The sequence below is a fragment of the Myxine glutinosa genome, chromosome 7, assembly GCF_964187855.1.
Source record: "Myxine glutinosa chromosome 7, kmMyxGlut1.1, whole genome shotgun sequence".
In the NCBI taxonomy this organism is placed as follows: Eukaryota; Metazoa; Chordata; class Myxini; order Myxiniformes; family Myxinidae; genus Myxine; species Myxine glutinosa.
In genome coordinates this window covers 83,332,033-83,353,215 of record NC_136267.1, presented here as the reverse complement: position 1 = coordinate 83,353,215, position 21,183 = coordinate 83,332,033, and the positions used below count along the sequence as shown (strand labels likewise).

At 42.8% G+C, this 21,183-nt stretch overlaps 1 protein-coding gene across 2 annotated transcripts in view; it reads left to right on the top strand.

Moving 5' to 3' along the window:
- The window catches only part of LOC144892960 (uncharacterized), a 56,248-nt gene extending 36,875 nt beyond the window's left edge, over positions 1 to 19,373 (top strand). Inside the window, exons 2-9 of one of the 2 annotated variants that reach the window (XM_078781939.1) lie at positions 1,923 to 1,979; positions 7,492 to 7,551; positions 8,745 to 8,804; positions 10,179 to 10,238; positions 11,834 to 11,870; positions 14,859 to 14,977; positions 17,475 to 17,579; positions 17,693 to 19,373. In XM_078781939.1, the coding sequence (XP_078638065.1) occupies positions 11,852 to 11,870; positions 14,859 to 14,977; positions 17,475 to 17,579; positions 17,693 to 17,758 (309 nt within the window). In that variant the 5' untranslated portion in view covers positions 1,923 to 1,979; positions 7,492 to 7,551; positions 8,745 to 8,804; positions 10,179 to 10,238; positions 11,834 to 11,851 and the 3' untranslated portion in view covers positions 17,759 to 19,373. The remainder of the gene's footprint in view (positions 1 to 1,922; positions 1,980 to 7,491; positions 7,552 to 8,744; positions 8,805 to 10,178; positions 10,239 to 11,833; positions 11,871 to 14,858; positions 14,978 to 17,474; positions 17,580 to 17,692) is intronic. The other variant, XM_078781940.1, reaches the window with a different exon arrangement.
- The last annotated feature ends 1,810 nt before the right edge of the window (positions 19,374 to 21,183 follow it).

Genomic DNA, 21,183 nt, shown 5'->3' with positions numbered 1-21,183 from the left:
CGCTATGTGTGTCTGAACCTTGTGAGATGAATATCTTGAAAAATAAGCGAAGTACCAACTTCTAATTTGGTGTGTGGGTGTATCTCGGCATAAGGAAGAACGCTATTGAAAATTGGGTCGCCACGTCAAAATCCAAGATGGCCGCAACCATATATATGTCTGAACCTTGTGAGCGTAATATCTCGAAAAATAAGCGAAGTACCAACTTCTAATCTGGTGTGTGGCTGTATCGAGGCACAAGGAAGAACGCCGTTTAAAATTGGGTCGCCACGTCAAAATCTAAGATGGCCACCACCATGTATGTCTGACCCTTGTGAGATGAATATCTTGAAAGATAAGCGAAGTCCCAACTTCTAATTTTGTGTGTGGGTGTATCTCGGCATAAGGAAGAAGGTTATTGAAAATTGGGTCGCCACGTCAAAATCCAAGATGGCCGCCACCATATATATGTCTGAACCTTGTGAGCGAAATATCTTGAAAAATAAGCGAAGTACAAACTTCTAATCTGGTGTGTGGGTGTATCTAGGCACACGGAAGAACGCTGTTTAAAATTGGGTCGCCACGTCAAAATCCAAGATGGCCGCCGCCATGTATGTCTGAACCTTGACATGAATATCTTGAAAAATAAGCAAAGTACCAACTTCTAATTTGGTGTGTGGGTGTATCTCGGCATAAGGAAGAGCGCTATTGTAAATTGGGTCGCCACGTCAAAATCCAAGATGGCCGCCTCCATGTATGTCTGAACCTTGTGAGCGAAATATCATATCATGGCATGTTTTCTGCGTCTTCCACTTTGTCAACTCACATCACTTCACCGACAGGGGACCTAGGCGTAACGCTTGTTTAAATTAATTTTACCAAACACAATGGGATTTGTAAAGCAGTTCAGTGAATGCTAATTACTTCAGACAACCTGGTCAGACATCATGGCACCAGCTGTATTATTTTATTATTTGCTGTCAATTGTATTATTTTACATTGAAAAACAATATCCTTCGGCAACTTACTTATAGAACTCAATAAAAACATTGCATTTGAAATATATTTGAGTATATTTTAAAGACATAACTTAACGAGATATCCTGAATCATTATTTGACATTTGTACAGAATTACTTATCATTTTGGGAAGACCCGATCCAACACTATATTTCAAAAAACACCCCATCTGTAATCATATTACCCTGTCATAAAAATGATTTTACCATGACAATATGTGGTCTACCATTGCCTCTACAAAGAATTTACTTTTCTCGAGCAAACGAATTTGGTCAGAGTGTCGGAGATAATTCGCATACTGGAGGAAATCTCAACTTCTGCATGGAAATCACAAAAACACTTGCACACAAGGTGAGCAGGTTGTAGCTCATAGAAATTACTTGCTTCATAAATTTTACACTTCCAGAAGACCCAGGAGGACCTCGCTGCTGAGAGAGAGACACAAGAAAGCCCCACTGGAGTTTTTCAAAACGCACCTGAACAAGCCAAAATCCTTCTGGGAGAATGTCCTGTGGACAGATGAGACCAAATTAGAGCTTTTTAGTGAAGCACATTAACCCTATGTTTACAGATAACAAAATGAAGCCTTCAAAGAAAAGAACACCTTCCCTTCAGTCAAACATGGAGGAGGTTCACTGATTTTTTTGGGGAGTGGGGGAGGGGCGGGGGGGAGTTTTGTGCTGCCTCTTGGAATTGGGTGCCTTAAATGTGTGCATGGCATCATGAAATCAGGAGATTACCAAGACATCATGTTTTTGTTTGTGGATGCAAGTTGCTGCTGTTGTGGCTTCTATCTCCTGTGTGCGTGTGCGCGCATTTTATATTTTACTTACCAGCTGTGACATCGTCAAAACTCACTCTGCATATGTGAAAATACTTTTGTCTGATCTAACATCTATCTTCCTGCCCATGCTCGTCATACAGAACATAAAAGCATATTCGGTCACCATCTTGGAAAAGCTCAGAATTGTTCCGATTGAGGTATGATACATTTAATACTGAAGATATGTGCTTGTGTGCGTATGTGCTTGTATGTGTGTTTCAGAAGGTGGAACATAGCCCTCCCAGGTCATAAAGTATCCTCCTTTGTGTGTGCTTGTGCAGTCGTGGCTAAAAATATTGGCACCCTTGCACTTTTTTCAAATAACTCACAATTTTCTCCAAAAAATAAGTTGAAATTGACAAAAGTATTTGGTCTCCACAATTATTTATTTCACTGTTAATATTCCAGAACCTTTGTTTTTGATTCAGAACTTCATATATCCTTTTAAATCAGAAAATAAGAAATAGCATTGAAAAAATTCTCCCAGAAAATTGTTGAAATTTAAAAATATTTTGGTATCCACATAATGTATTTCTTTGGTTTGCGGTGGAACAAAAAAAAAAGTTGAAGTAATTACGAAATCTTAGCTTATTCCACGTACGCAATGTTATCAGGAAGTTTAAGGACCGTGGCATTGTAGCCAACCTCCCTGGGCATGGCCGCAAGAGAAAACTTGATCGAAGAATTGTTTGTTCGAATGGTGGAGAAAGCACCTCAATTAACTGCCAAACAGATTCAAGCTGACCTTTGCACACAAGGTACGACAGTTTCAACTTGCACCATCCGTCGCCAACTCTGCGCATGCGCAAGATTGGAGATCTCGTCTCTTGAAAGCTGTCCATGCGCGCTCGCTTTCGAAGTTAAGTAACTTTTCACAATTGTGTTTTTGTCGAAACTGTATCTTTCTCTCGGTGTATGTAACTATTGGTGTGTCTTTAATAGTATTCTTGGCGTTGGTTTTTCATACCTGTGTACAGAATCGTCGGTCTTTCTTATCGCGTATTCTGAGGCCTAAGTGTAGTACTAGGCTACCGTGTCCGACCTTGGCTTGAGGCTTTGTTTTTGTCTCCGGTTCTCCGATCGCGCTGCAATTACTTTCCGGTCTCTGTTTTTCACGGTCTTTTCATCCCATACTTCCTTGTTTTAAAATCTCAAAAAAAAAAAAAAAAACCAAAAAACATTTCCTTCTGTTCTTATTCGTTTATTCGTTCTTATTTGTTCGTTCGTTCTTCGACCACGTTGTTTGTGATCACGTGATCACGTTGTTAAAAAATGTCTCATCTGACCCCTGAAGACCTGTATTCTGTCATATTCTATCACACCTTTTTCTTCTATAAAAGGATGCTTTCGACTTGCTCACCAAATCTATTCATTCCAAAAAAAAATTCCATCTCTTATAGTGCTTCTTTCATTCATTCCCTAAACTCTCCAGCACTCTATCCTCCCTCCAGCATCCTCAAACGTATTTTGACTCGAATGTCTCAAGAAACCCATTTTGCAAAAAAATGTTAGTTTCCCATTAATCGTACATTTTTCAAAATCCCATCACCCCAAAATCCCATTTCCCATCACCCCTCCCCTCTAAATCTACCCCCTTGCCCCTCCCCTCCAAATCTTCCCAATCACCCATTCCTTTCAAATCTCCCCCCACACCCCTCCCCTCCGAGACTCTTCCTCGCTCCTCCCCTCCTAGACTCCCCTCTCACCCCTCCTCCTCAAAGCGTCCTCCCTGCTTCTTCCCCCTTCCCCCTTACAACTTTCACCTTCATCTCCCTCAACCTTCTGCCTCGCTCTTCCCCCTTGTCAAATAACACCTCACTGCACCTCTCCCAATCACCATCAAACCTTTTGTCTGCCCCATTCTTCCCTTTCTCCAAGCTATTCTGTAATCTCCGACACACCTTCAACAGCTCTCCCTACCTCTTCCTCCTCTTCCACATCTTACCCTACCGCCCCCCCCCCCCCTGTTCTGTATCCGATGCTCCCCCTTCCTCTTCCTTAACAGTATGGACCTCAAACATCCGGGGCCTTCACTCAAACTTGTCTGATCTCTCCATACAGGTTGCTTCTGACAAACCAGACATGATCTGCTTAACAGAAACTTTCCTGCTTCATGATGTCTCTGATTCCTTGGTATCTCTCCCAGGTTACTCCCTCCTCCGGTATGATAGACCTGAGCCTCGTCCTGGAGGTGGGGTTGCTATCTTTATAAAAAAACTCTCTTCCTCACTCGCCCTGCACTGCCCTCTCTCCACCTCACCCCCAGGAATACCTTTGGCTACGGCTTCCCCTTCGCTCCCACCTTTTGTTCATATGTGTGTTGTACCGTCCACCAAACAGTGATGACTCCATGTACATCTCGCTGTCTGAGAATATGGACCAATTTCTATCTACCCATCCCAACTCTCTCTTCCTCATATGTGGTGATTTCAACTGTCACCATGCCAGTTGGCTGGGTGTGGGTACCTCTCTCACCAGCCATGGCTCTTCAGCAAAGGACTTCTGTGACTCACTGGGACTGACACAATCTGTCAATTTCCCGACCCGGATTTCAGTCAACGGAGCATCTTCTCTTCTGGACTTGGTTATGACTAACTTCCCTGAAAATGTCTGCTGCTCTTCTTCTGCTCCAATCGGCTCTTCTGATCATGTGCTTGTTAAAGTGGACATCTCTCTGACCATTCTCAGAGAGCCTCCTCAGCGTCGACAAGTCTGGCATTTCACTCAGGCCAACTGGCACGGTCTTCAAGCAGCCATCAATCATCTGGACTGGTCTCCCATCTCGACTGCCTCTGACATAAATTCTGCCAAAGCAAACTGCTCTCTCTCATGCACAGATTTATCCCATCTCGTCTTCTGTTGTCATACCCTTCCTCCCGTCCATGGTACACGGAATCTTGTGGTGAGGCTATTGCCCAGAAACAACTTGCTTTCGTCTCCTGGAAAGCAAATCCAACGGAAGGAAATCTCAATTCCTTTCACAAAGTCCGAAACAAGTGTGTGTCCACCCTCAGGAGAGCCAGGAAACAATATCTCTCCGTTCTCAGGACCGAACTCTCAAACCTGTCTCCTTCCTCCAAATCCTGGTGGCGTCTGGTCAAATCTGTTTCTGGTGCTTGTTCCCCCTCCATCCCCTCCCTCACCTCAAATGGCCACACGGCTGACTCCGCACGTGAAAAAGCTGAATGCCTCAACTCTGTGTTTGCCTCTAAATCTTGTGTCCCAAACCCATCCCTCTCTATACCCACCGTACCCAGTTGTACCCAGCTGCTCCTGGACTCTGTGTCCTTTCCTCCTGACAAGGTGGAAAAGTTTCTGTCAACCCTCGACTCGGATTCTGCAACTGGACCTGACGGCATCAGTCCACGGGTCCTAAAGTCCTGTTCTTCCGCTCTTTCACTCCCACTCTCTCTGTTCTCTTCACCCTCTCTTTTGCTCAAGGTCATCTTCCATCTGCTTGGAAATCTGCCAACATCACCGCTTTGCACAAAAAGGTGCAAAAACAGATCCCAGCAACTACAGACCAATTAGCCTTCTCCCAATTATCAGCAAAGTCATGGAATCCATCATTGCTTCAGATATGAAATCTTTCCTCTTCTCCAATGGCTTGATCTCTGATCATCCATTTGGTTTCAGACCTGGACACTACTCTGGACATGCTGCTTCTGCTTTCTCAACAATGGATGGAGGTCCTCAATGCCAAACAGGAAATTAGAGCAGTCTCCCTTGACATATCACGTGCCTTCGATACTGTCTGGCACCCCGCTCTGCTCACCAAACTCTCCTCTTTTGGTATCCATGGAAATCTCCACGCATGGCTGGCGGACTTCCTCTCTAGTCGTAGTCAACGTGTGGCCCTGAATGGGTTTCTCTCATCTCCTCTTCCTGTTCAGGCTGGAGTTCCCCAAGGCAGTGTTCTGGGCCCAGTGCTTTTTCTGGTCTTCATCAATGATCTCTCTGACTCTCTTGAAAATCCTCTGTATCTCTTTGCTGATGACTCTACTCTCTGTCGCTCCATTCTTCATCCCTCAGATCGGCAGTCTGCAGCCTCCTCACTCTCTGCAGACCTGGGCAAAATCACAGACTGGGCAAACAAGTGGAACATGTCTTTCAATCCTGACAAATCTCACACTCTTACGATGTCTCTCCGAAAAGACCGACTGGACAACCCTCCCATCCACTTTCTGAATAATCCTCTCCAAGAAGTTCTGTCACTCGAGCTTTTGGGTCTCACTATCTGCCATGATCTTTCCTGGGAAAACCACATTTCAAATCTGGCCTCCAAAGCCAGTCGCCGTCTGGGCATCCTCCGTCGTGCGAAGTCCTTCCTTGGCACACCTGAGCTCCTCACCACATACAAGGCTTTCATCCGCAGCTCAATGGAATACTGCTCTCCCCTCTGGGCTGGTGCTCCTGCCTCACACCTAGCTCGTCTTCACGCTGTTGAAACCAAAGCATTCAGAATCATTGGAATCTCCCGCGATGAAGCTAACTCCAAGGGCCTCTCACTCACTCACTCACTCACTCACCGCAGGCAGGTTGGTGGTCTTTCCGTCTTCTACCGACTCCTCTCTGGCCTTGCCCCCCCCAGCTCTCTCTGGGCTCTGTCCCGCAAATATTCCTACAGGTCGCACAAGATCTGCCTGCAACCCTCTTATGGTCAAACTGCCAAAATCAAGACTCTCTGCTCACCTTCACTCCTCTTTTCTCCCGCCTCTGCAACAAACTCCCTCACTCTCTTCAATCCCACTCCATCCTCCAGGTCTTTAAAACAGCTGTTCACCACCATCTCCTATCTTCCCCCATCCAAAACCTTGATCTTTTCTACCCCCGCTAATTTCACCCCAATTCCACTTTTTTGAAATACCAACTTCTGTCCTGGAAGTCCTTGGTGTCCTTGTGTTTAATACTTCTACCCCCCCCCCCCCCTTCCCACGCCTCCTCCCCCCAAGCCCTCTCCCTTCCACACATCTCCCTGCTCTCAAATGTTGTGTTTGTGTGCTTCCCCTTCTCTCCCCATCTTGTTTTCCGCTCCCTCTTTTTATATATTTTGTTTGTCTGGTTGATTTGTTTGTGAAGTAAATGTTAGCTCTTTCACGAGCCTCGATTCAGTAGACAAAAACAAAAACAAAAAAACTCGATGAAAGGGTTTTTATGGCAGGAGACCCATGAGGACCTCGCTGCTGAGAGAGACACAAGAAAGCCCCACTGGACTTTTTCAAAACACACCTGAGCAAGCCAAAATCCTTCTGGGCGAATATCCTGTGGACAGATGAGACCAAATTAGAGCTTTTTAGTGAAGCACATCAACCCTATGTTTACAGATAACAAAATGAAGCCTTCAAAGAAAAGAACACCTTCCCTACAGTCAAACATGGAGGAGGTTCAGTGATTTTTTTGGGGAGGGGGGGGAGGGGCGGAGGGGAGTTTTGTGCTGCCTCTTGGAATTGGGTGCATGAAATGTGTGCATGAAATCAGGAGATTACCAAGACATCATGTTTTTGTTTGTGGATGCAAGTTACTGCTGTTGTGGCTTCTGTCTCCTGTGTGCGTGTGTGTGTATTTTATATTTTACTTACCAGCTGTGACATCGTCAACACTCACTCTGCATATGTGAAAATACTTTTGTCTGATCTAACATCTATCTTCCTGCCCATGCTCGTCATACAGAACATAAAAGCATATTCGGTCACCATCTTGGAAAAGCTCGGAATTGTTCTTCCGATTGAGGTATGACACATTTAATACTGAAGATATGTGCTTTTGTGCGTATGTGCTTTTATGTGTGTTTCAGAAGGTGTAACATAGCCCTCCCAGGTCATAAAGTATCCTCCTTTGTGTGTGCTTGTGCAGTCGTGGCCAAAAATATTGGCATCCTTGCACTTTTTTCAAATAACTCTCAATTTTCTCCAAAAAATATGTTGAAATTGACAAAAGTATTTGGTCTCCACAATTATTTATTTCACTGTTAATATTCCAGAACCTTTGTTTTTGATTCAGAACTTAATATATCCTTTTAAATCAGAAAATAAGAAGAAATAGCATTGAAAAAATTCTCCCAGAAAATTGTTGAAATTAAAAAATATTTTGGTATCCACAATCCACATAATGTATTTCTTTGGTTTGCGGTGGAACAAAAAAAAAAAGTTGAAGTAATTACTAAATCTTAGCTTATTCCACCTACGCAATGTTATCAGGAAGTTTAAGGACCGTGGCATTGTAGCCAACCTCCCTGGGCGTGGCCGCAAGAGAAAACTTGATCGAAGAATTGTTTGTTCGAATGGTGGAGAAAGCACCTCAATTAACTGCCAAACAGATTCAAGCTGACCTTTGCACACAAGGTACGACAGTTTCAACTTGCACCATCCATCGCCAACTCGATGAAAGGGTTTTTATGGCAGGAGACCCATGAGGACCTCGCTGCTGAGAGAGACAAGAAAGCCCCACTGGAGTTTTTCAAAACACACCTGAGCAAGCCAAAATCCTTCTGGGAGAATATCCTGTGGACAGATGAGACCAAATTTAGAGCTTTTTAGTGAAGCACATCAACCCTATGTTTACAGATAACAAAATGAAGCCTTCAAAGAAAAGAACACCTTCCCTACAGTCAAACATGGAGGAGGTTCAGTGATTTGGGGGGGGGGGGGGGGAGGGGGAGGGGCAGGGGGGGAGTTTTGTGCTGCCTCTTGGAATTGGGTGCCTTAAATGTGTGCATGGCATCATGAAATCAGGAGATTACCAAGACATCATGTTTTTGTTTGTGGATGCAAGTTGCTGCTGTTGTGACTTCTACCTCCTGTGTGCGTGTGCGCGCATTTTATATTTTACTTACCAGCTGTGACATCGTCAACACTCACTCTGCATATGTGAAAATACTTTTGTCCGATCTAACACCTATCTTCCTGCCCATGCTCGTCATACAGAACATAAAAGCATATTTGGTCACCATCTTGGAAAAGCTCAGAATTGTTCTTCCGATTCAGGTATAAAAATAACCACCTTTAGAGGCCATTTTTCCCCGCAAAGCGGGGGTTGGCCTTTTTCGGGAACCGTGGTTGTTGTTGTTTTTCGGTCCCCCTTTTGAAGCAATGTTTTACGGCCGGATGCCCTTCCTGACGCCAACCCTTTTTGCCGCCTTTAACGACAAACATTCACATTACATTCACATTTAACAAACAAACATTCAATTTAACGATTCAGGTATGATACATTTAATCCTGAAGATATGTGCTTGTGTGCGTATGTGCTTGTATGTGTGTTTCAGAAGGTGGAACATAGCCCTCCCAGGTCATAAAGTATCCTCCTTTGTGTGTGCTTGTGCAGTCGTGGCCAAAAATATTAGCACCCTTGCACTTTTTTCAAATAACTCAATTTTCTCCAAAAAATATGTTGAAATTGACAAAAGTATTTGGTCTCCACAATTATTTATTTCACTGTTAATATTCCAGAACCTTTGTTTTTGATTCAGAACTTAATATATCCTTTTAAATCAGAAAATAAGAAGAAATGGCATTGAAAAAATTCTCCCAGAAAATTGTTGAAATTAAAAAATATTTTGGTATCCACATAATGTATTTCTTTGGTTTGCGGTGGAACAAAAAAAAAAGTTTAAGTAATTACTAAATCTTAGCTTATTCCACGTACGCAATGTTATCAGGAAGTTTAAGGACCGTGGCATTGAAGCCAACCTCCCTGGGCGTGGCCGCAAGAGAAAACTTGATCGAAGAATTGTTTGTTCGAATGGTGGAGAAAGCACCTCAATTAACTGCCAAACAGATTCAAGCTGACCTTTGCACACAAGGTACGACAGTTTCAACTTGCACCATCCGTCGCCAACTCGATGAAAGGGTTTTAATGGCAGGAGACCCATGAGGACCTCGCTGCTGAGAGAGACACAAGAAAGCCCCACTGGAGTTTTTCAAAACACACCTGAGCAAGCCAAAATCCTTCTGGGAGAATGTCCTGTGGACAGATGAGACCAAATTAGAGCGTTTTAGTGAAGCACATCAACCTTATGTTTACAGATAATAAAATGAAGCCTTCAAAGAAAAGAACCCCTTTCCTACAGTCAAACATGGAGGAGGTTCAGTGATTTTTTTTTGGCGGGGGGGGGGGGGTGGGGGGGAGTTTTGTGCTGCCTCTTGGAATTGGGTGCATGAAATCAGGAGATTACCAAGACATCATGTTGTTGTTTGTGGATGCAAGTTGCTGCTGTTGTGGCTTCTGTCTCCTGTGTGCGTGTGTGTGTATTTTATATTTTACTTACCAGTTGTGACATCGTCAACACTCACTCTGCATATGTGAAAATACTTTTGTCTGATCTAACATCTATCTTCCTGCCCATGCTCGTCATACAGAACATAAAAGCATATTCGGTCACCATCTTGGAAAAGCTCGGAATTGTTCTTCCGATTGAGGTATGACACATTTAATACTGAAGATATGTGCTTTTGTGCAAATGTGCTTGTATGTGTGTTTCAGAAGTTGGAACATAGCCCTCCCAGGTCATAAAGTATCCTCCTTTGTGTGTGCTTGTGCAGTCGTGGCCAAAAATATTGGCACCCTTGACTTTTTTCAAATAACTCACAATTTTCTCCAAAAAATATGTTGAAATTGACAAAAGTATTTGGTCTCCACAATTATTTATTTCACTGTTACTATTCCAGAACCTTTGTTTTTGATTCAGAACTTAATATATCCTTTTAAATCAGAAAATAAGAAGAAATAGCATTGAAAAAATTCTCCCAGAAAATTGTTGAAATTAAAAAATATTTTGGTATCCACATAATGTATTTCTTTGGTTTGCGGTGGAACAAAAAAAAAGTTGAAGTAATCACTAAATCTTAGCTTATTCCACGTACGCAATGTTATCAGGAAGTTTAAGGACCGTGGCATTGTAGCCAACCTCCCTGGGCGTGGCCGCAAGAGAAAACTTGATCGAATAATTGTTTGTTCGAATGGTGGAGAAAGCACCTCAATTAACTGCCAAACAGATTCAAGCTGACCTTTGCACACAAGGTACGACACTTTCAACTTGCACCATCCGTCGCCAACTCGATGAAGGGTTTTTTATGGCAGGAGACCCATGAGGACCTCGCTGATGAGAGAGACACAAGAAAGCCCCACTGGAGTTTTTCAAAACACACCTGAGCAAGCCAAAATCCTTCTGGGAGAATATCCTGTGGACAGATGAGACCAAATTAGAGCTTTTTAGTGAAGCACATCAACCCTATGTTTCCAGATAACAAAATGAAGCCTTCAAAGAAAAGAACACCTTCCCTACAGTCAAACATGGAGGAGGTTCAGTGATTTTTTTTGGGGGGGGGGGGGGGGGTTGTTGTGCTGCCTCTGGCACTGGGTGCCTTGAATGTGTGCATAGCATCATGAAATCAGGAGATTACCAAGACATTTTGGAGCGCAATGTTGAACGCAGTGTCAGAAAGCTGTGTCTCCGTTGAAGGTCATGGGTCTTGCAGCAGGACGATGACCCCAAACACACTTCATAGCACCTCAGAATGGTTCAAGACAAAATGCTGGACTGTTCTGAAGCGGCCAGCAATGAGTCCTGATCTAAATCCCATTGAACACCTGTGGGAAGATCTGAAAACAGCAGTTGGGAGAAAGCACCCGTCAAATCAGGGAGAACTGGAGCAGTAGAAACTGCCAGTAGAGGAGAGTTGTAGGAAGCTTCCTCATTCAGGAAGCGCTTGCCTGCAGTTAGTTTGTCGAAAGGCTGTGCTATCAAATATTAAGTCTCGAGTGTCAATAATTTTGTCAATGCCGTTTGTTTTTATTTTCTGATTTAAAAGGATATATTAAGGTCTGAATCGAAAACAAAGGTTCTGTCATATTAAAAGTGAATTAAAGAATTGTGGAGACCAAATGCTTTCGTCAATTCCAACGTATTTTTCGAGAAAATTGTGAGTTATTCGAAGAAAGTGCAAGGGTGCCAATATTTTGTGCAAAGGTGTGTTTTGAGTGTACAATTATTGTTCTTTCTATTCCAATGCAGACTGAAAAAACGCACTGGATGTTAAAACTCTTTCAAGGTAAGTCACTGTTAATGGTTTATTTTCATTTCCTTATTCTATTTTCCACACATGAAGAGACTGTAGATCTAATCAAACTTATAACACATTAAACAGAACTTTTCAGCTTTTTGACATCAGAACAGTAAATCTGCTTTTCTGGGTTTGATAGTTTTCAACTTTATCTCCAATTATGTTGAGCACATCATTTTCTCAGGGTCGATCTGTTGGTGTTCCCATCTGAACCCCTGGCTCATGTTGCTGAGGAAGACAGGTTCCTTCGCAACATGAGTTCAAATCCCACTTTGGACATAATTGTTAATTGTCTGCAAACATGTCTTTGTAATTCACATTAAAGTGCACAGATGTTTATATTAATGTCCTCGTCCTCCACTTGATGTATTCTTTACATTCACATACAGTCATGTGAAAAAGTAAGTACACCCCATGTAAAGTTTTGACTTTTTCAACATACAGCTATTTGATCTTCATTTCAACAATATTGATCGATAATGGTGATATAATATAACAAATATCATGAAACATTTACATTTTGTCATCCATTGTATAATTTAAATAAACATAAATGCAAATTTTGCATGTGGAAAAAGTAAGTACACCCCTACATTTATCACTACTTCAAATACCGAAAATTAGAATCAGGTGTACCAGCTCAGGGGCAAATGATTAGAACATCGTTAGAGAGGATCTTGGAGGAACCTGTCTTATTTAAACCTCAGACATTTAGTTTGGTTTGCTGTTTGTTGTTGAAGTGTGCGGCGTCACCATGCCGAGATCAAAATAGCTCTCTGAGGCCTTCAGAAAGAAGGTTATAGATGCCTACAAGTCTGGGAAGGGATTTACAAAGATCTCCAAGCAATTTGAAATCAATCATTCGAATGTCCAGAAGATCATCTGCAAGTGGAGAAGATTCCAAACAACTGCCAACTTGTTCAGGCCAGGCCGCCCCAGCAAGTTCAGCCCGAGAGCAGACCGCAAGATGCTGAAAGAAGTCTCTAAGAACCCCAGAATGTCATCACGCGACCTACAGGTTAGCTCTTGCCACTGTTGATGTCAAAGTGCACGAGTCTACCACAAGAAAGAGGCTGCACAAATTTGATCTACATGGGAGGTGTGCCAGGAAGAAACCTTTGCTGTCCAGAAAGAACATCAGGGCAAGACTAAAGTTTGCCAATGAACACCTAGGCAAAGACCAGCACTTCTGGAACAATGTGCTCTGGGCAGATGAGTCAAAGGTAGAGCTATTTGGCCACAGTACCAGAAGACATGGTTGGCGAAAACCAAAGACAGCATTTGACCACAAGAACGTGATACCAACTGTAAAGCATGGTGGTGGAAATATTATGGTTTGGGGCAGCTTTGCTGCATCAGGGCATGGGCAGCTCACCATCATAGAATCCACTATGAATTCTTCATTGTACCAGAGGGTGCTTGAGGATAATGTGAGGCCATCTGTCGGAAAGTTGAAGCTCAACCGAAGGTGGATCTTGCAACATGACAATGACCCTAAACATACCAGTAAATCCACCAAGGAATGGCTGAAGAGAAAGAAATGGAGGGTTCTGGAATGGCCAAGTCAAAGCCCGGATCTAAATCCCATCGAGATGTTGTGGGGGGATTTGAAACGACCTGTGCATGCAAGAAACCCCTCAAACATCGCACAGCTGAAAGAATTCTGCATGGAGGAGTGGGCAAAAATTTCTCCCAGTCGAGGTCAGAGACTGGCAGACAGTTATAAGAAACACCTACTTGAGGTTGTTTCTACCAAAGGGGGCAATACCACCTGTTAGAGCCAAGGGTGTACTCACTTTTTCCACATTAGTCAGGTTCACTATGTCAATAAATTAGATTTCGTTCAAAATCATAGTAGATTCGCAAACCTATACATTTTTGGAAAGGTATAGCATAAGGAAACTAAAAATCAATGTTTACATTTGGAGAGATACCTGTATGGCGGCCATTTTGGATTTTCAAAATGGCCACTGTAAAATACATATTTTGTTCTATTTCTGCCTCTAATTATCCTAAAAAGTTTTAAAAATATACTAAACCTATATTTTCAGGGACAAGGAATCCAATGAAAGTATCAAATTAGTGCTATGGGGAATGGTAAGACACGAATCATAGGTTTTGAATTGCAAAATACTGTTTATATTCGCGATAAGTTGCATAATCAAATACATGTTATCATTTTGTACAGGCAGTTAATAACAAAAATGTGTCACAATAATTCATATCACCAAACATACACAGGCAGTCAGCAAAATCATATATACACATGCAGTCAGTATAACTTCACATCTACACAGGCAGTCAATGACAAAATATACACAGGCATTCAATGGCATCAAACATACACGATTACAGAATATGCCATTTAGAGTTCGTCATCACTGTCCTGTGTGTCGTATCCGACAATATAGTCCGCATCGTTTTCACAGTCCGTTCCACACAAGCAAAGGTCGGTCAAATTGATTGGCAAATCGAATTGGTCGAATGGTCGATCGAATCGAATTCGATGAATCAAATCGATCGAATTGGTCGAATGGTCGATCGAAACGATTGGTCGAATGGTCGAATTGGTAGAATGGAATTGGTCGATTGGTCGAATTGGTCGAATCGAATTGGTCAGAATTGGCAAATGTAAACATTGATTTTCAGATTTTCCATGTAATAACGTTTCCAAAAATGTATAGGTTTGCTAATCTACCATGATTTTGAACGAAAAAACATAGTGAACCTGACTACATGCGAAATTTGCATATATGTTTATTTAAATTCTACATTGGACTACAAAATGTAAATGTTTCATGATATTTGTTATATTATATCACCTTTATCTGTCAATATTGTTGAAATGAAGATCAAATAGCTGTATGTTGAAATATGTTGAAAAAGGCAAAACTTTACATGGCAAACTTACTTACTTTTTCACGTGACTGTAGGTAATAATAAGCCTTTTAACACTCTGTATGCTCTTATTTACAGGATTAACATTGACACCATCATCATCCTGGAATGAGTACTTTCAATTCCAGCAGAAGGAAGTGACGAGCAAATGGCAAATTTACCCTGCAGTTGTTCTGTGTCTCATCCTCATTATGATGGTATGCATTTGATCATTGATGACTGACTACCTGGTGAAAATTCACAATCCACTAAAAATGTTCAGTTTACGTTTTAGTTCATTCACAATCCATTAAATCTCCTTTTTTTTTTTTTTTTTTGTATACAAGATCGAGGCTCGTGAAAGAGCGAACATTAATCACACAGAAAGACAAACCGACACATAAAACATATAACATCGGGAGCGGTAGACAAGATGGGGAGAGAGGGGGGAAGGACACAAACACAACATTTGAGAGCAGGGACCGAGAGACATGGAGACATCGAGAGATCTGAGAGAGGGCGAGGGCTTTGAAGGAGGGGCATGGGAAGGGGGGGGGGGGGGGGTAAACTCTCTGCAGTGTTTGTAGACATGTTTAAGAAACAAAATGGTTGGGGACATGTAAATTAACAAAATGGCCACCAGTCAGCCATCTTAAATCTGATCTCGAAAGAAAACGATGTGCATATGTAAGCCATCATTCATTATTATCTATGTGCCAAGTTTGAACACCATCTGTAAATGCATGTCCAAGAATGGTTGGGGACATGTTTAATTAACAAAATGGCCGCCAGTTGGCTATCTTGGATCTGATCTTGAAAAAAAATGATGTGCATATGTAAGCCATCATTCATTACCCTGTGTTCGTGAAGCGAAAAGCAGGGTTAAGCATTCAGGTACGTACGTATGTACGTGTCTGCATTTCAGTAAAGTAATGTTTGTGCCGTGTCAGCATTTAAAAAATTCATTTTCTCGGCAACCGTTGGTCCGATTGACATGAAAATTTCAGCATAGGAGGGCTTCCTCCTGTAGAATATTTTAATGAATAGTATGACGTCATCGGTCACGTGGTACAGGTGCCATCTTGGAAAAACGTTAAACCTCTATCTCCCAAACCGCTCAATGGAAAAATAGCTCAGTCAAGTACTCACCATGGGGAATAAGATATGTTGATGTCATCGGTGCCTTAATTATGACGTCATAATTCGACAAGTACAACACTTGATCTGATCAGTATGAAAAAAAAAAATTCCCCTGCAACTGTTCATCCGACTGGCACTAAATTTTCAGAATAAGAGGAGCAGCTCCTTCTGTGGAATTTTTAAAATGATAATTGACGTCATATGTCACGTGGTACAGGCACCATCTTTAAAAAATCGAGAAAAGGTTGCACCTCCATATCTCCGAAACCGCTCCATGGAAAAAAAAAATGAAACATGGCTTATTGTCAAGTATTCCGCTTGGGGAATAAGATATGTTAATGATGATGTCATCGGTACTTTAATTATGACATCATAATTCGACAAGTACAACGCTTGATTCGATCTGTATGAATTTTTTTTCTCTGCAATTCTTGGTCTGTTTGACATGAAATTTTCACCATAGGAGGGCCTCCTCCTCTAGAATATTTCAATGATTATTATGACATCATAGGTCACGTGATACAGGCGCCATCTTGGAAAAACTTTGCACCTCTATCTCAAACTACTCCATGGAAAAAATGGAGACCTGGCTCATTGTCACCGACTTTCCATGGGGAATATAAGATATGTTAATGATGATGTCATCGGTGCCGTCGTTATGACGTCATAATTCGACAAATACAACACTTAGCCATCCGATCATTATTTTAAAAAATTCAGCAACTGTTGGTCTGATGGACACTACATTTTCACCATAGGAGCGCCTCCTTTTGAATATTTTAATGATAATCATGACGTCGTAGGTCATGTGTTACAGGCGCCATCTTCGAAAAACGTTGCACCTCTATATCTTCAAAACCGCTCTATGGAAAAAAAATTGAAACATGGCTCATTGTAAATAACTCCATATGGGGAATAGGTGTTAACGATGACATCATTTGTGCCATAATTATGACGTCTTAATTCGACAGGGATAACGCTTAGTCTGATCAGTTTGAAATTTATTGAGCATGATCTATGCAACAATTATTATTTAGAGAATATAAATGTATGATGTCATCGCTCACGTGGTCTGGCAGCCATATTGGATCAAAAAAAAAAGAAACGTTCAAAAACAGAAGAGTTGGCTCGCAACAAGTTGACTACGCAGGGTAAGTATTCTATGAATATCATCTAGTTATCTATGTGCCATGTTTGAACACCATCTGTAAATGCATGTCCGAGAAATGGTTGAGGACATGTTCAACATCGGTTTTTTTTTTTTCCAACTTAAATGGCCACCAATCGGCCATCTTTGTCGCATCGCAAAACAAAATGTTGTGCATATGTATACCATCATGTATTGTCTTTGTGCCAAGTATGAACGAAATGGGTGATGCATCTTCGAGATATGGTTGTGGATGGACAGACACACAGACAGACTGACGAGACTCAATCCATAAACCCCCTTTCGGACTAAGTCCGAGTGTGGTGTCTTTACATGACAAGTCAAATTTATTCTTTTTTGAGCTTTGTTCAGAACTTGCGTGTAATCAAACAGGATGTCTGTATTGTTTGCTGCTCTTTGTGTTGCAGATCAAACTTAGCCTCCAAGCTAGGTCCTTGATCTCCAAGGTCGAGTCCTTAATCTCCATGGTCGTTGGGTCGAGGTCCATTAAGCCATGCAAAAGAACAAGTGCCGTAAGTTACTGGAATTGAGATTGAGCACATTTCACTCAAGTACACAAACAATAAAATTAATTTAAATTAAGGAATTGTAACTCCATATTTAATGATTTTGTTTTCATTCACAGACTTCTGCAACTCGACAAGGAGAAATATATGCATCGGAACACTGGATTCTGAGATCCCGGAAGTGAATCCTGTTGTGACAATGATGGAAATGCCACAGCATCACGCAACCCCATCATGTGAGAGGTTTCAGGACAACACCGCTCTACATAATCAATCAAACCACCATGCTTCCAAGTCGTGATGTTTCATCCACAGCAATTCAGGGTGATTTCAGGCCACATGGGATCAGATCAGAGGACAGGGAAAATGTGTCTCATGGAATGGAAAATGTACATTCATCACAACGTTTAAACACCCGATTACCCCATACTATTGAATCGCCATCAGTGGGAAAGAGAATACCCACCCGAGAAAAAATATCTGCATTTGCACGGTGTGCGCGTCGAAAGTCAGCCTGCAACAATGCACTGGCCCCATCTGCATCAACTACAGAAATCCCAAAAGATATAACTTCCTCCCCAGTCTCTAAACGACAGGAACGTTCTGATTCTGACAACCATCTGGTATCATTCATACCAGAAAATGGAAATGAACAACATAACATCTCTTCACCAGTTGAGATATCAAGACAATCCATTCAAAACCGATGGAAAGGATCAGAGAAAAGCTCTCCACACAGATCTCCTATTCCTGCAAATATGCCAGTGGCTCCTTCCAAAACTGCCTCTGTGAAAAGCTCTCCACACAGATCTCCTATTCCTGCAAAGATGCCAGTGGCTCCTTCCAAAACTGCCTCTGTGAAAAGCTCTCCACACAGATCTCCTATTCCTGCAAAGAAATGGAGAAGGTGAAAGGATTTTGGAGGTTGCTGATGGAGCTGATTTGTTGATTTGTAATACTCAGTTCCAGAAAGAGGATAATAAGCTTGTTACATACACGTCAGGTTGGTCGACGACAACCGTTGACTACCTGCTGGTGCGTAGGCGAGATAGGGGGCACCTCCAGGACACAAAGGTGAACCCGGGGGAGGAGGATGTTTCACAGCACCACTTGGTTGTCTGCGACATAAGGGTGAAAGGTACGAGCAGAGCTCGGCGGGAGAAGTACCAACCGAGAATGAAGGTGTGGAGGTTGAAAGAGGTGACAGTGAGGGGGGCAGTAAAAGAGAGGCTGAGTATGGTAGAGGATGATGTGGTTGAGCTTGAAAGTGGTTGGATGTCAATGAAAGATCGTCTGTTGGGAGCTGTTGGTGAGGTATGTGGATGGACAAAAGGACCACCGAGGCACTCGGAAACATGGTGGTGGGATGATGAAGGTGGAAAGAAGATTGACGAGAAGAGGAAGAAGTTCAAGGAGTGGCAGAAGGCGAAGGGTATGGGGGCAGAAAAGGCAGAGCATGAAAGTTAGAAGGCAGCCAAGAAGGCTGCAAAGAAAGAGGTAGCAAAGGCACTGGAGGCATGTAGGAAAATGTTCGGAGAGCGCTTGGATTCGGAAGAGGGTCAGAAAGCAGTATTCAGGATTGCAAAGTAGATAGCGAAAGAGAGGTGTGATGTGATGGGGGTGAGTTGCTTGAAGGATGAAGTGGGACAAATCGTTGTGGACCCAGATGGAATTAAACGAAAATGGAAGAGATATATGGAAATACTGTTGAATGCAGAGAATGAATGGGATGGCAACATAGAGAGTAACCCAGTTTTTGGACCGGCAGAGAAGATAACCAAGAAGGAAGTTGAGGAAGCGAAAAAAGCAATGAAGAGTAGAAAAGCGGGAGGGCCGACTGGAGTTGTGGGAGATGTGTTGAAGGCAGCGGGAAATTGGGGTGTGAAGAGAATGACAGAGATCTGCAATCTGGTGGTGAAAGAAGGCCGCATTCCAGTGGATTGGGAACTGAGTACCCTCGTCCCTCTATACAAGGGGAAAGGTGACCCTCTGGACTGTGGCTCGTATCGAGCGATAAAGCTATTGGAGCATGGAATGAAGGTATTGGAAAGGGTGTTGGAGAGGAGGATAAGGAAGAAAGTGAAGATTGACGAAATGCAGTTTGGATTTATGCCAGGAAGAGGAACGACAGACGCGCTTTTTATTGTGAGGCAGTTGCAGGAGAAGTATATGGAGAAGAGAAGAAGTTGTTTCTTGGGTTTGTAGATCTGGAGAAAGCATTCGATAGGGTTCCCACGTGAAGTAGTGACATGGGCATTGAGGAAGTTAGGAGTGGAGGAATGGTTGATCAGAGTCGTGATGGCAATGTACAAAAGCGCGCGCACAGCTGTAAGGACGAAGGATGGGAACAGTGGTGAGTTTGAGGTGAAGGTGGGAGTGCATCAAGGGTCGGTACTAAGTCCACAACTATTTGTAGCTGTGATGGAGGTGCTGGCTCAGAACATAAAGGAGGGTCTACCGTGGGAGTTGTTTTATGCAGATGATCTGGTGTTGATTGCAGAAAGTATGGATGGACTGAAGGAGAAGATGAACAAGTGGAAGGAATGTATGGAGACAAAAGGTCTGAAGGTGAATATCGGAAAAACGAAGGTGATGGCAAGTGGTAAAGCATGTGGTGAGGTGGAAAGAACTGGGAAGTGGCCGTGTGCTGTGTGCAGGAAGGGTGTCGGAGTGAATTCCATTCAATGTACAATGTGCGCTGAGTGGGTTCATCCAAAATGTAGTGGTTTGAGAGGGTCATTAACCAGTGTGGCAGCTACATTCAAGTGTAAGGTGTGCACAGAGGGAGCTGCAGATGGAGGAAATGTTGAGTTGGATCTTGGAGATGGCGTGAAGCTGGAAGGTGTGAAAACATTTTGTTACCTTGGAGACATGCTGAATGGAGAAGGTGGATCAGACTCGGCAACGGTTGCTCGAGTGAGGTGTGCGTGGAAGAAGTTTCGGGAACTGAGTGGCATGCTGACGAGGAGGGGAGTGTCATTGAAGCTGAAGGGAAAGGTGTATGCTGCATGTGTGAGAAGTGTTATGATTTATGGGAGTGAGACATGGGTAATGAACGTAGAGCAGCAACGAAGGCTGGAAAGGGTGGAAATGCGAATGGTTCGGTGGATGTGTGGAGTATCGTTGAGAGAGAGAGAGGAAGACAAATGATGAATTGCGAAAGATGATGGGAATAGAGCCTGTGATGGATGCTGTGAATGGAAACAGGTTGAGATGGTTTGGTCATGTGTTGAGGAAGGATGAAAGTGACTGCTTGAAAAGAGTGATGGAAATGAATGTAGAAGGAAGTAGAGGACGGGGAAGACCGAGAAAGACTTGGCTAAAGATTGGTCGAAGAAGAAATGCGGGAAAGGGGGTTAACAAGGGGAGATGCAGAAAATAGGGCAAAATGGAGAACATTGTCATGGGGACCGCAAGGCTAACCCCCGCTCTTGCAGGAAAAATGGCCTTAAAATGCCTGTTGTTGTATTGTTGTACACACAAAGAGCCATACAACAGTGGGGGCAATCACCCCTACTTTCAAATCTTACGATGATATCCTTGTCAATCCCCTTAACCCCACACTCACGGCACCTCCCCCAATGTCTCTGCACCCCTCCAAGGCGAAGTC